This window comes from Oryctolagus cuniculus, chromosome 8, assembly GCF_051225735.1.
Source record: "Oryctolagus cuniculus isolate XC-2025 breed Fujian yellow rabbit chromosome 8, ASM5122573v1, whole genome shotgun sequence".
Taxonomy (NCBI): Eukaryota; Metazoa; Chordata; class Mammalia; order Lagomorpha; family Leporidae; genus Oryctolagus; species Oryctolagus cuniculus.
Genome location: NC_142874.1, coordinates 30871006 through 30884157, shown reverse-complemented (window position 1 = coordinate 30884157; position 13152 = coordinate 30871006). Strand labels below are relative to the sequence as shown.

Below are 13152 nucleotides of genomic sequence, written 5' to 3'. Positions count from 1 at the left end.
GGATCAAGGGCTTCCCCCATCCTACCAATGGGCACTGGAGACCCGGACAGGAGCTGGAGCAGGAGAGCTAGAAGGCACTACAGCACAGCCCCACTGTGGTCAGCTCTGGCCACTCCCCCCTGGCACTCTCCCCACCAGCAGGTCCCCACTCCCGGCTCCAGAAAGCACCCGGGACCTCGGGCGAGGCAGCTGAGGGCCTGTGCTCCTGGGGGAGAACCTTACCGTGCCCCAAGCAGGAGCCGCCCACCACTGCACAAACCCTTCTCCCCCAGCCCAATTCCCACCCAGCCTCCACTCCAGGCCCGTGCCATGCCCTTAACACTCAACCTGGCCTGTGCTTTGCACCTGCCTAGGCCAGCGTCTCTGACACCAGGTGGTCCCTCCATGGAGCCCTCAGCCCAGCTTGGGTAAGGACAGGGGACCACCCCGCTCTCACACCCTTCTCCAGACCCCAGGTGGGCACCCCAGACGCCACCACCACCCCACCCACCCTCCACCATGCACTAGCTTTCACACACCCGTGCTGCACACCCACCAGTTCTCTCCCCAGCTTTCTCTGCTGGGGAAAGCCTGCCCCCAACAAGGGGGTCCAGCAAGCCTGCGGGGAGGGGGGCTGGGGCAGGCCGGCAGCAGGCCAGCAGCAGGCCAGCTGCTGCACTGCCCGAAATAACAAATTTCTTTCCTCCTTCGTCCTGGTCGGTGTAGGCCCCAGAAGGCTGGGTTTTCAGCCCAGCCAACAGTGGGAGAAAAAAACTCTGGGCCCAGAAGCAGCCCCAGGCTGCAGGACGTCAGGGGGCCTGCGGCCCCTCCCACCCCAGCGAGGAGCGGTCTCTACTTCCTGCAGGGAGGCAGGGCCCTGGGAAGCCACACCCTAGAGCGGAGCCAGGCCCCCTGGGGAACTCTCTAGCCTGGGGTGGACAGAGGGGGAAGAGAGGAAGTGGAAAGGCACAAACACATTCCCACTGACATGGAATCCCACCCCCATCTTCAGGGCTCATCTTGCAGCCACCCCGCCCGGCAGGGCTGGCCACACAGCCAGCCAGAGCACAGCCCTAAGGCAGCAGTGTGCCCCTTGCGCGCGCACACACACACACACACACAGTGGCACTGCCCGCTCCCTCTCTGGAGCCCCTCCTCCCTGGAAGAGCCTCTACGCCTCACCCCCACCTGGAGGCCACCCTCTCCAGCTAGATCCTTGCCCAAGCTGCCCAGAGTTCTCATAAGCATGCCTGGAACCAGGGGCTGGGAATTCTGCATGGGAAAGAAACGGGGGGGGGGGGGCAGCCCCTGCCCCCGCCCCACAGGAGGGGGCTCCCACAAGGAGCAGTGGCTTTGGTCCTTCCTCACCTTTCACCTTCTCCACCCCGGGAAGCAAACTTTGCCTCCTCTCCCTGCTCTGCCTGGCAGATCCAGCAGCCCCCCTACACCCACCGGGTGGCCAGAGGTGAGAGAGAGGCCTCCGTGCCAGCTCACGACCCTCCTCTGGCGCCACCATCCCCCACCCCCTCTGGGTCCCCATGGAAGCGAGGGGACAAACTTGCAAACTGTTCCCAGGAGTGTAGCCGCCGGCAAGAGGCTGGGGAGCCCAGGTGTCTTTCCCGGAGGTTGACTGGCAGGTGGAGTGGCTGCCAGCGCACCCCCCCCCCAAGCTGTTCGACCTGGAGCTCCCCCTGGCCACCTCCCCTGAGTTTCGGCGTCCACTGGCCGTGGCGGGACCCGCCTGAATTAACCCTCGCGGCCACACAGCCTCTCCTTTCTCTCCCGTCTTCCAGGTCAAGAGTTGCATTTTTTTTCCTCTAAGTTGTCGCAATTTGAACCCACGATCGGGGGGCATGAGAGCACTCGAATGTGAGTGTGTGTGTGAGCGCGCGCGCGTGCGTGTGCGGGGACCGTGGGGCTGTGGCGAGCCGCTTTCCTGGGCGCTGCGCCGCCAAAGCCAGCCGCGCCTCGGGGCCCCTCCGCCCGCGCCCTCGCGCCTGGCCCGCCCGGCTCCCAGCCCGGAGCCCCGCGCGCTCCGCGGCGCGCGCCCCGCGTCCGCCTCCCACCCGCTCCCTGCGCGCGCCCCCGCCCCCCCACCGCCTTCCCGGCTCGGCGCCGGCGCCCGAACGCGCGATCCCGCGCGGCCCCGCAGGCTCGCCGTCCGCAGGTACTCACCTAAGAAGAAGAAGAGGCAGAAGGCGTTTGCCAAGATCATGTTAAATAAATCCCACAGTTTTTTGGAATTTTTTTTTTGTGCTTTTTGGCTTTCTCCCTTGGGGAAAAAACAACAACAGCAATAATAATAACAGCCAAGCAGGAATAATCAGCCCCGAATCCGATGCGGAGATGCCAGCGAACGGACCCGATGGAGATCCAGAGTCCTATGATCCTCGCCTCTAGCTGGAGGGCGGCGGGCTGCCCCTCGACGCCCCCTCGCCCACCGGAACCAGGCGCGCGCGCGGCTAGGTGGACGTCCGCTCCGTAAGCCGGCAGCCGGGTCCCGAGCCAGCCCTCGCCTGCGCTCGTCCGGGAAGGCGCGGGTCCCCGCGGGCCCGATCCCCCCGCGCGCCCCAGGAGGGGCTGGGGAGGTGGGGGGGGGGGAGGCGGTCGGCGAGCCGAGGGCTGGAAGGAGGCGGCGAGGCGGGGTTCGGAATAAAATGCACACAGGAGCGAAATCCACCGACGGGTGTCAGCGCCCGGGCACAATCCACGCGGAGCTCGGCGGACCGCAGACCCGAACCGCTTCTTCCCGCACCAGGACGAAGGAAAGATTCAAAAAATATCTCCTCCCGCTCACCCTGGCCCGCCTCACTTTTTTCTAATGGAATGCCAGCGACCGAGCGGCTCTGCGTGCGTCTTCCTCGCCCTCCTCCCTCTCCTCTCCCTCCTCGCTCGCCCCAGCTCTCCCTCGCGCTGCTCGCTCCCTCCCCTTCTCCCCCCTCTCCCCGCTCCTCCCTCCGCCCGCCCCTTCCCCCCTCTCGGCTCCCTCGCCGCGGCTCTCGCGCCCGCGCCCCTCTCCTGCGCCCGGGGCTCGGCGCTCCGGCTCCCAGGCGGCCCGCGGCGCGGGGCGCGGGCGCGGGCGCGCGGCGTAGCGGCGACACTCCGCAGCGGCGGCGACACGGTGGCGGTGGCGCCGGGGAACGCCGGCTCACCGCGCTCAGCCGCCTGCGCGTCCCCTTACTGACCTGGTGCCTGGGCCGGAAACTCACTGGCTCCCCCGGTCCTGCTCGGGCTCAAACCCACCCGAGCGTCCGCACCCTCCTCCTCCTCCCCGCCCCCACCCCCGCCCCGCGGCGGGCAGCTGCGCCCTCCAACCCCCACGGCCGCTGCCCCCGCCCCTTGAGCCGCGGGGTCTCGGAGGCCCGGAGCGGCCGAGGCCAGGCTGAGGGGCGCCCGATCCATCCGGCCGTCAGGGGGGGGGGGGGGGGGGAAGGGGCGCAGTGGGGGGGAAGGGTCTGGACTCCAGGAAAATAATAAAATAAAAAGCGAGCCTGGTGGCCCGGGGTTGGAAGAGGACTCCACCCTGGGCGGGGAGCCGAAGCCGGGGTGCCCCCTTCCTCCGGCATCTCTGTGCCCCCGCGCACCCCGCCGGCCCCAGCCTGCCCCCGCGCGCACCTGCACACGGGGCCCCCCAAGCGGAGCTCGAGAACTTTCCCTCGCCCCCGCGCGCCCCAGCCTCACAGCCCTGTCGGTCTCCCCTTCCCTAGCCGGCTCCGGCGGGGGAGACTCCGCGGCCCGGACGCCGTCGCCGCCTCCTCGGAGGCCGGGGACCCTGCCCGAACCGCGCCGGAGGGATCGGGCGGGGGCGCCCCAAGACCGCCCCGCGCCGGGGCTGCGCGGCCGGCTGGGCTCTGGGATGCCGGTCCCGAGGCAGCTGGCGGCTTCCCGGCTCCCGAGGCTCCGCGCGGGTACCCCTCCTGCAGCCGGCCAGGGGGCGACGGATCCATCTGTCGGTGGGCCGGGCCCGCCGGCGTGCTTTGATCACGGAATTTACAATGAACGCCCAGAAGCAACGCCAAGGAGGCGTCTGGCTGGGAAAGGGCTGAAGAAGTGAGGCTGCGGGCACCACGGGGCGCGGCGGCGGGGCGCCGGCGTCCTCACGGGGCTGGGCACGCGGGGGCCGCCCCGCACGCCGGGTCCTTCGCGCACACCTGCCCTCCTACGGCGCGGCCGGCGAGCGCGCGCGTGCACACACACTGTCACACACACACATACACACACACACGGCAGCCTCAACTTTCCGCGCTGCCCGAAACCGGATCCCGGCCGCGCGCAAGGTTGTGTGGTCGCGCCTCTCGAGAGAGGCCTTTTCAGAATCGGAGGCTCGCGCTGGGAGCGGACTTGGGCGCCGGCGCCGGGCCAGGGCTCCCGCGCAGCCCCGGCCGCCGTGGCTCGCTGGCAAAGCTAGAGGGAGCAACTTCCATCCGGCCGGTTTCGGCGCGAGCGCGGCTTCTCCCGGCTCCCCACGCCCCTTCTCTTTGGCGCGCCCTGGCGAGGGGCGGTGGAAGGCGCTCACGGACTCTGGAGGGTCCTGGCTGAGCGGGCCAGGGGATTGAAGCTGGCGAGAGCCCCCTGCCTGCCCTCCTGCCCCTCTGGTTGGAGGAAATGACCTCACATCGGAGCAGGGCTCCTGGCTCCCTTCTCAAACCTGGCTTCAAACAGGTGGCCGTGGAAGGATGGAACGCCACAGGCCATCCTGGGCAGGGGGTCCGGAGGTAGGAGCCTGGCCACTTTGCCCCAGGGCACCCATTTGTGGTGTCCTACGTGTGGTGTCCCACACAAGACTTCCACCGACACCACTCCAGACCCCAAAAGTACCGCTCAACACACCCCTCTCTGGTCCCCAACAAAAGCCTGGTTTTTTTTTTTTTTTTTTTTTTTTAAGATTTATTTGAAAAAGTTACACAGAGGAGAGGAAAGAGAAAGTGGTCTGCCATCCGATGGTTCACTCCCCAAATGGCTGCAAAGGCCCGAGCTGTGCCAATCTGAAGCCAGGACTTCTTCCGGGTCTCCTGCGTGGGTGCAGGGGCCCAAGGACTTGGGTCATCTTCTACTGCTTTTCCAGGCCACAGCAGAGAGCTGGATCGGAAGTGGAGCAGCCAGGTCTTGAACCGGCACCCATATGGGATGCTGGCGCTTCAGGCCAGGGCGTTAACCCGCTGCACCACAGCACCGGTCCCAAGTCTGGATTTTTTTTTTCACCTTCTTGTGCTGGCAGCTGAGAAAAAAGAAGAAAACACTGAAACAGACATAGGAGGGTGGAGACAGCAGCAGTGAGCACCCAGCTGGCTTCCCCTGAGTTCCCATGGGATTCTGGTAGCAGGAGAGGGGCTGGAGCCAGCCAAGACCAAGGACAGTGGGTGGCAGCAGCCACCACCCATGTCCAGCTTTTTGCGGCTGTGAGTGAGGGCACTCTGACCTAACACCTTCTCTTCCCTCCTGTCTGTCCACAGGTCTCCCCCAACCCCAGCCCCTCTGCTGACCCCAACTCTCAACCTGAGCTTCTCTGGCCTAGGCATAGTCTATGCATCGTGGGCTATTTCCTGAGCATCCGCTGTGGGAGAGGCGCCCCCTGGGCCAGATTCTGCAGATGGTAACACACACAGGAACCCATCATGGCCATAGGCGGTTTACCCTCTGAGTGTCAATTATTTCATCGATAAAACAGGGATTGAAAACAAAACAAAATGGGACAGACATGTGGTGCAGCCATCAAGACGCTGCCTGGGACACCAGCGTTGGACTTGGGAGTGCCAGGGTTTGAGTTTGCTGACTGCAGCTTCCAGCTCACCCAGCCCTTAGGAAGGGGCCGTGATGGCTCAAGTGCTTGGGTTCCTGCCACCCACTCACTCCCATGGGAGACCTGGATTGAGTTCCGGGCTCCTGCTTTTGATCTGGCCCAATTCCAGCTGTTGTGGGCATTTGGGAGGTGAACCTGCAGATGGCAGATGGCAGGTGTCTCTCTCCCTCTCTCTCCCTCTCTCCCTCTCTCTCTCTCCCTCTCTCCCCCTCTCTCTCCCTCTCTCTCCCTCTCTCCCTCTCTCTCTGCCTTTCAACTATAGTAAACAAAATGTTTGGAAATAACAAACCCCTTGAGAAATTACATGAGAGTCTACACTCAAAGCAGCTGGTTGAAGGGCTGGCTCCTGGAAAGTTACTCACCCCTTCCCTCTGGGGTCCTGGGGAAGATCGAGGGACCCGTGACAAGGCCATAAAACCTCAGCACCAAATGAGAAGCTGAGATTTTAAAAAAATCACAAAATCAAGACGACTTTCTGAAAGACAGAGGCTGGAAGCTGATCTTGCAAGAGCAAATCACAGGGCTGGTGCTATGGCGAAGTGGGTTAACGCCCTCGCCTGAAGCGTTGGTTCTAGTCCCGGCTGCTCCTCTTTCGATCCAGCTCTCTGTATGGCCTGGGATAGCAATGGAGAATGGCCCAAGTCCTTGGGCCCCTGTACCTGCGTGGGAGACACGGAAGAAGCTCCTGGCTCCTGCCTTCGGATAGGCACTGCTCCGGCCATTGCAGCCATTTGGGAGTGAACCAGCGGATGGAAGACCTCTCTCTCTGTCTCCACCTGTCTCTGTAACTCTGTCTTTCAAATACATCTTAAAAAAAAAAAAAAAAGAGTAAATCACACGGAAGAAGAGGTGGTGTCCCCACAGGTGCAAGCAACAGCTGTTGGTTCATGGGCACCCTTTCACACACCCTTGGGAGCCTGCAGCTTCCATGTAGCTCTCCCAGGCCCAGCCCTGCTGCTCCCAGGCTCCCAGGCTCCCAGGCTCCCAGGCTCCCAGGCTCCCAGGCAGATGAGCGCCTGCTCTCCCCAGAACAAATCCAAAAGCCTCTCACACCAGGGGCAGGGAGAGAGCACAGACGCTGGTCTCTCCTTTCTGGTCCCCTTTGTCTTGTGCAGTGGAAGGAGAGTGGAGGAGCAGGGACAGCCCCAGAGTCCCTTCCCTCTGGTGGGTAGAAGAAGGCTGAGGGTTCCCTCGTGCCAGAGCAGCAAAATCAACCAGGAGTGAGAAGACAAAAGGTGCCTCGCCGGACACCACAGACCCAGCAAGGAGCCCCGGGCCTGGTGGGAGATCTGGAAGGTGCAGCCAGGGGTGCACGGCGCAGGACCAAGCATTGCCGTCGTGGGCTCGGAGCAGGTGAGTGGCAGGAGGAGAATGGGGTTCTGGAAGACTGTGGAAAGCCGAGACCTAGTCTGGAGGTCTCAGCTGGAGGTGAGGAGGGCGCCAGGCTGGAGGTGACAGCCAGCCCGACTGGGGGAGGGTGGACACAGATGAGTCAGCAGAATGTTGGTGATGGCTGGACACAGGGGCAGAGGGGGAGGGTACGGGTGTCTGCCGAGAGGGTGGCTGGGCCGGGGAAAGTGGCCAGCCTGGACTTTCCAGGTGTTGTCATTGGCAAAACTAAGGAGTCACCAGCCTTGGGAGAAGACGCTAGGGACGACTGATAGCCCCGTGTCACAAAGGAGAAAACTGGGGCGAGAGAAGCCGGTTAACTCGCCTCAGCTCACCAGCAGAACCAGGATGCACACTCAGGCCGGGGGGGGGGGGGGGGGGGCCCTGGGAGTTCAGGATCTTCCTGGTCCCAATCCTTGGTGATCCGAGGCGGCACTCAGCAACCTGGTCGGCTTCTCTCTCTTTCTCTCTCTCTCTCTCTCTCTCTCTCTCTCCCCTAACAGCAGGGTGATCTCACCAACATTTCCCTGGCCCAGGATCACTGCACATCGCCCCAGGCCCAGTCTGGAAGGAGCCAGCCAGCCTGGGAGTGCAGAGCAGGCAGGAGTAAGTCCCCCTGGAGAGAGCATTGCCCTGGGGCAGAGTGGGCGCTGGGGGGAAGGGAGATGCACACTGCACTCAGGGGCATTGATTGCGCTAATTGATTTCAGTCAATGTGCTCAGTGCGGTCATCATCCTTTTTAGAGGTAGGAGAGGAGGGGGCTGGCTTTACCAAGCTCTCCCCAGGGCCCCAGGGGCCTCTCTGCAGCCCCACCCATCCCACTAGGAGAGCCCCACACGCCCCAGGTGCCCATTAGAGATGGAGGAGCCTGCTAGCCCTTGCCCCCGCAGGAGGGGAGGAAGAGATTCAGGTGCAGGGAACCTGCTCCCCTCCGACCGGAAGTCATCAGTACCCCACAGCTCAGAGTGCCTGCTACACCCACCATCTCCAGCGCCCTGACTCCTGGGAGGTAAGCGTGGCAGAATTAGCTTCCCTCCTATACCAACAAACCCCCGCTTAAGGTGGCCCATGCCATGGTCAAGGTCACCACACTGCAGCCAGCCAGGTCGCAGAGCCCAGACTCAAAAGTGGTCTTCCACACCGCACCCAGCCCTGCTCCCAGGCCCAAAAGAAGCATCCCATCCCGTGGGAACAGCTAGGCCTCTCTGCTACGTCCTGCACAGGATAGAGATGGTGGAAGGCAGAGAGAAGGCACCCAAGGCTTCCCCAGAGATCCCATTGCTCACCTACCCTTCTCTGGAACAATCAGAAACCTAAAAACCCCTTGCGCATTGCCTGGCCTCTTCCCGCTGCCCTGACTACACCCTGTTCCATCTGTGGTTGGCACCGCGTTAGCCACGCCCCAGCCTCATCCTGATGCCAGGACTGCGCTTGGCAGACCCCAGCTGCCTGGAACAACCCCATGGCCTCCCTCCTGCAGGCACACACATGCGCACGCGTGCGCACACACACACACACACACACACACACCAGCGCTCGGGTGTTGGCTATCTGCCAGGTTACCCAAGGTCAAGGCAGAATCAGGGGAGTGACTGCTTCTGCCAAGCCGTGGGGAGCCGGCCCCTGCTGCCTGGTGCCCTCCAGGAGCCCTCTCAGCCCTGGGCTCCCTGCAGGGGCTGTGTCTTTATTTAGCTGAGCTCAGCAGGTGGGAGGGGCCTCTGAGATGGACTGTCAGAGGGACCTGCCTCATCTGGGGTCTGGAGGGCAGCTCAGAAGGGGTTTGGGACGGAAGGTGGAGCCCTGACTGGCTCGCGCCCAGGTAAAGGGGAGCATTATCCTTCCATGAGAGGGGAAACGGAGGCCGTGGGACCCCACTGCGCGTGCCCCTCTGTCTGGACTCCTCACCCCACCCAAAGCTCCGGGCCTCTTGCCCATCGCCACATCCCCAGAGGCTGGCACGATAACCAGTGCTCAGAAAGGGTTAGCCGACAGCACCCAGCGCAGGGGCTTGGGCTCAAGGTCACTGAGCCTGGTTCCAACCACTTGTCCGTGTGCCTGGCATTGCTGGGATCCAACTCACCCACAACCTAAACACTTCTCTCCCCCTCCCACCCCCACCGCCTTCAGCTCTCCTTAGGAAAAATTGATAAATCTGACCAGAGGATTTCTCACCATTTAAGTTCTTCTGCTTCAGCCCAGACTGGCTTATGCGCCTGACTTTAAAGTCTAATGCTGTACAGGCTTAGCACAGTAGTGGGCGTCAGATTCGTCGATCCTCGAGACCAACTGCCTGCTTCTTACATGTGGGCGTAAGAACCTCCCCCACCCTCTGGTCCAGTCACCCCAACAGCCGGAAGAAGCCGAGGGGCCCAGTTGGGGTGCAGCAGGTTAAGCCCCCACATGTAGTGCCATCATGCCTATATCAGAGTCAGCTCTGGGTTCGAGTCCCAGCTACTCCGGCTCCCTGCTAAGGGACCTGGGAAGGCAGCAGATGACGGCCCTAATCCTTGGAGCCCTGCCACCCATAGAGGAGACCCCCTTGGAGTCCCTGGCTCCTGGCTTTGGCCTGGCCCAGCCTTGGCCGTTACAGCCATTCCGGGAGATGTGTGTCTGTGTGTGTGTGTGTGTCTGTGTGTGTCTTCCCTGTCACTCTGCCTTACAAATAAACACACAGAATAACCACATCTTTAAAAAGAAGCTGAAACTTTAGTTCCACCCTCCTGATGACGACAGAGGCACAGCCCACAGGCACCTGGCAGCAGGGCCGGGCCAGCAGGCGCCTCTATTAAGGGACCCAAGCCGTCTGCAGCCATAGCCCCCCCCCCGGGGGGGGGGTTCTGATCAAAAGACAAGGGTTCAGCCAGTCGTGCTACCACCCACAGCCAGCACCTCCCTGTGTCCGTTCCCCTGGTGGCCCCATCGCCGGGGACTTGCGAGCCAGTGGGTGCAGGCTCCAGGTTTGCCAATGAACCAAGCGGACCCTTTGCCTCTCAGCCCACTGCCACCAGGGCAGCCGCCTCTCTCCTAAACAGCCTCAGCAAAGGGCTGATCGATTTATCCTGCCTTGTCAGTACCTTGCTTTCCAGAACCAGCAAAACTGATAATGGTCCTTTTTTTTTTTTTTTTTGGCAATCAATCTCAATCAGTTATTGAATTCTTCAATAGCTTCTTGTTCCTCCTCCCTGACACATGCACATTTTAAAGACAGGCAGGATGATGGCTGTCTGATGGGAGAAAACAGGAGAAGGGACTGGCATGAGCCGCAGAAGGTAAGCGTGCTGGCTCCCGCCACTCCCTCGCCCTGCGTCCGTCCGTCACAGCAGAGACTTCTAGATGCAGGGCCCCAGGCGGCTACAAGCAGCCACCTAATGCACTCGCCGCGGGTGCTGGCTCCATGGATTTCGGTCCGCCCGGTCTGGGGTCTGTGGCACTGGGGACTGGCTGCCCCATGGCTGACACCGTGAGAATCTAGTGGGGGTGTCCCTACGGCTCATCAGGAAAGGGAGAGCTTCCCACCTCCCTTAGGGGGACAGACAGGGAGGGGGCTTGTGGGAGAAGACTTGCCAGGCCAAGAAAAACCAGCAGCCCCGTGGGAGCCGACAGCTAATTAGGACAAACGCCGGCTTCCGCAGGGCTTCTGGCTCCCGACAACCCTGCGGGCCACAGGGCCTTGCTCACCAGCCTTACTGAACCTCCCTCCCCCAGACGCTCTCCCTGGACCCAGGACTGAACGTGGGACTGAGAGTGAGAAAGCCCCCCGCCCGCCGCCGCCAGGAGGAGCCGGGAGTGGGGAGGCAGGAAGCCTCGGCTGATGCTGCGCTTGCTAACGAGCACTCCAGGAGGCCTTGACTGGGCTGCACAGGTGCAAGCGAGCGCGTGTGAGCCAGCCAGGAGCCACACACAGCATCACCTGCTCCGCTCGGCAGCCAGGCCAGCCCCACCACCTTTGCAGGGCCTGGGGGTCTCAGAGTGCAGGAAGGAGTCCCCTGCCCCCTTCCTGGGCCTGTCCCATGCTGAGTTCAGGTTAGTGCCTCCTTCCCCGTCCCCCCCCCACCCCCCACCATCAGTGGAACAATGCACTGATCGTGTGCTGCACTGGAGCAGACCCCAAGACAGGAGATCTAGAAGACATCACCTGTCTTCAATGAGACAGGATGCGGGAGCTGCCAGCCTAGGAGGGCACGGATCAAAGGAGAACTCTCTGCATCTGCAGAGCGGGTGCTTGGCGCATCAGGGAGTCCTCTGGGGGAACCTCCAGGCCCGGGACAGGACATCCGTCCCACCTAACTCTGGAGCCACCAGCCACGGCAGAGAACCAAGGAATGGCCTTGAGGCTTGGGTTACTGCTGGGCCTCAAGGGAGGACAGCGTTCAGACAGCCTCGGCACAGCTAGCGGTAGCTGAACGCTTACTATGTGCTCAGTCTCTTCCACCTGAATGAACGCCAGCCCAGGGAGATCAACCGAATTGTTAGCCCCGGTTAATATGTGAAGATAATAAAAGATGAAGTTCCTAATATATGACGATAATAAAGAGCCAGTCCAAGATTCTTCATAATCTTCAATTAGGAAAATATTAGCGCAGGAAATTGAATGCAGAGCTGCCCTGTCTCCAAAACCTGTTTGTTGGCTTCACCACCAAGCCCTGCGACTCCCCAGAGCCACTCACACGCACCCGATCCGCAGCCCCAAAGGCTGGGCTCTCAGCCTGGGTCTGCCACGACCATCTATTATCCCTTTTCATTGGTTGACAGAACAGCACCTTGTCAACCGTAAGCACCTCCACTATTACCCGACAAAAACAAAAACAAAAAACATGTGTATTAGAATTCCCAAGGGAGGAGGCGGTGGCACCTGCAGGAGGGACACACCCAGCCCCTCTGAGACATGTGGCTGGTGCACCTGACGCAGACCCCGCCACCAACCACGGGGCCCAGCCTGCCTCTTCCTCCGTGGCCCCGATCGGTTCGGCTCTTCAGCCACCGGCTCATGTCTGTCTGTCTTTCTCCTGCAGAGGTTCTCACGGGATTTCTCCCAAGCAGGACAGCTACATCGACAAACTCCCTTGCATCGCCTGAGACCAGCGCAGAGCAGGTGTCTGGCCTGCCGACGGCGGCTCCTGGTCTCCCTCGCTCCTGCCCCAGCTTGCACCCCTGCAGTCCAGCCCCCTCCCCCACTCCAGCCTCCCAGATTCCACTCTGTCGCTGGACTCCTGGTCCAGGCATCCCCCAAAGTGCCCAGCACACGTCTTCCCTTTCTCCAAGCCTCAGCCTTCATCGGAGCCTTGCCTTTCACCCAGAACAGCCTCCCACCCTCTCCGCCTGTCAAAATCCTCCCTGGATACACACGAAATGTCAACAGCAGTTATCTCGGGGTGATGAGATTAAAGATTATCTCCATCTCCTTCCTTCCAATGCCTTCTATTTGGAGATCTGCGGGAATGAGCACATGCTATTTCTATAATCAGAAAAAACACAATGAAGTCATGCCTTGAGTCCCCACCCTCCCGTGAGCCCCTCCTCACTCATTCCGGTGCACAGAAATTCCACGGCTCTCAGCCCTGTCTTCAACGGCTGAATACGCCCGTCGGCTTGCTGTGTGTGAACATCAGACGTCTTCACCCACACCGCAAGCTTCCTGGGCGCAGGGAACACCTTCCAGGAGGGGTCTTCAAAAAGCTCATGGAAATGCGTGCTATGGAAAAACCTGCGGGGGCCAGCGCTGTGGCATAGCGGGTAAAGCCACCGTCTGATGCCAGCATGAACACTGGCTTGAGTCCCGGCTGCTCCACTCCTAATCCAGCTCCCTGCTAATGCGCCTGGGGAAAACAGCAGAAGATGGCCTCTGCACCTGCATGGGAGACCAGGAGGAAGCTCCTGGCTCCTGGCTTTGGCCTGGTTCAGCCCTGGCTGTTGTGGCCATTTGGGGAGTGAACCAGCGGATGAAGGATCTCTCTCTCTCTCTCTCTCTCTCTCTCTCCATATC

At 61.8% G+C, this 13152-nt stretch overlaps 1 protein-coding gene across 1 annotated transcript in view; it reads right to left on the bottom strand.

Annotated features, from left to right (window-relative positions):
- The window catches only part of GFRA2 (GDNF family receptor alpha 2), a 68909-nt gene extending 66051 nt beyond the window's left edge, over nucleotides 1–2858 (bottom strand). The window contains exon 1 of the mRNA XM_070047336.2: nucleotides 2155–2858. Coding sequence (XP_069903437.2) covers nucleotides 2155–2194 — 40 coding nt within the window. The 5' untranslated portion in view covers nucleotides 2195–2858. The remainder of the gene's footprint in view (nucleotides 1–2154) is intronic.
- Nucleotides 2859–13152: the final 10294 nt, after the last annotated feature.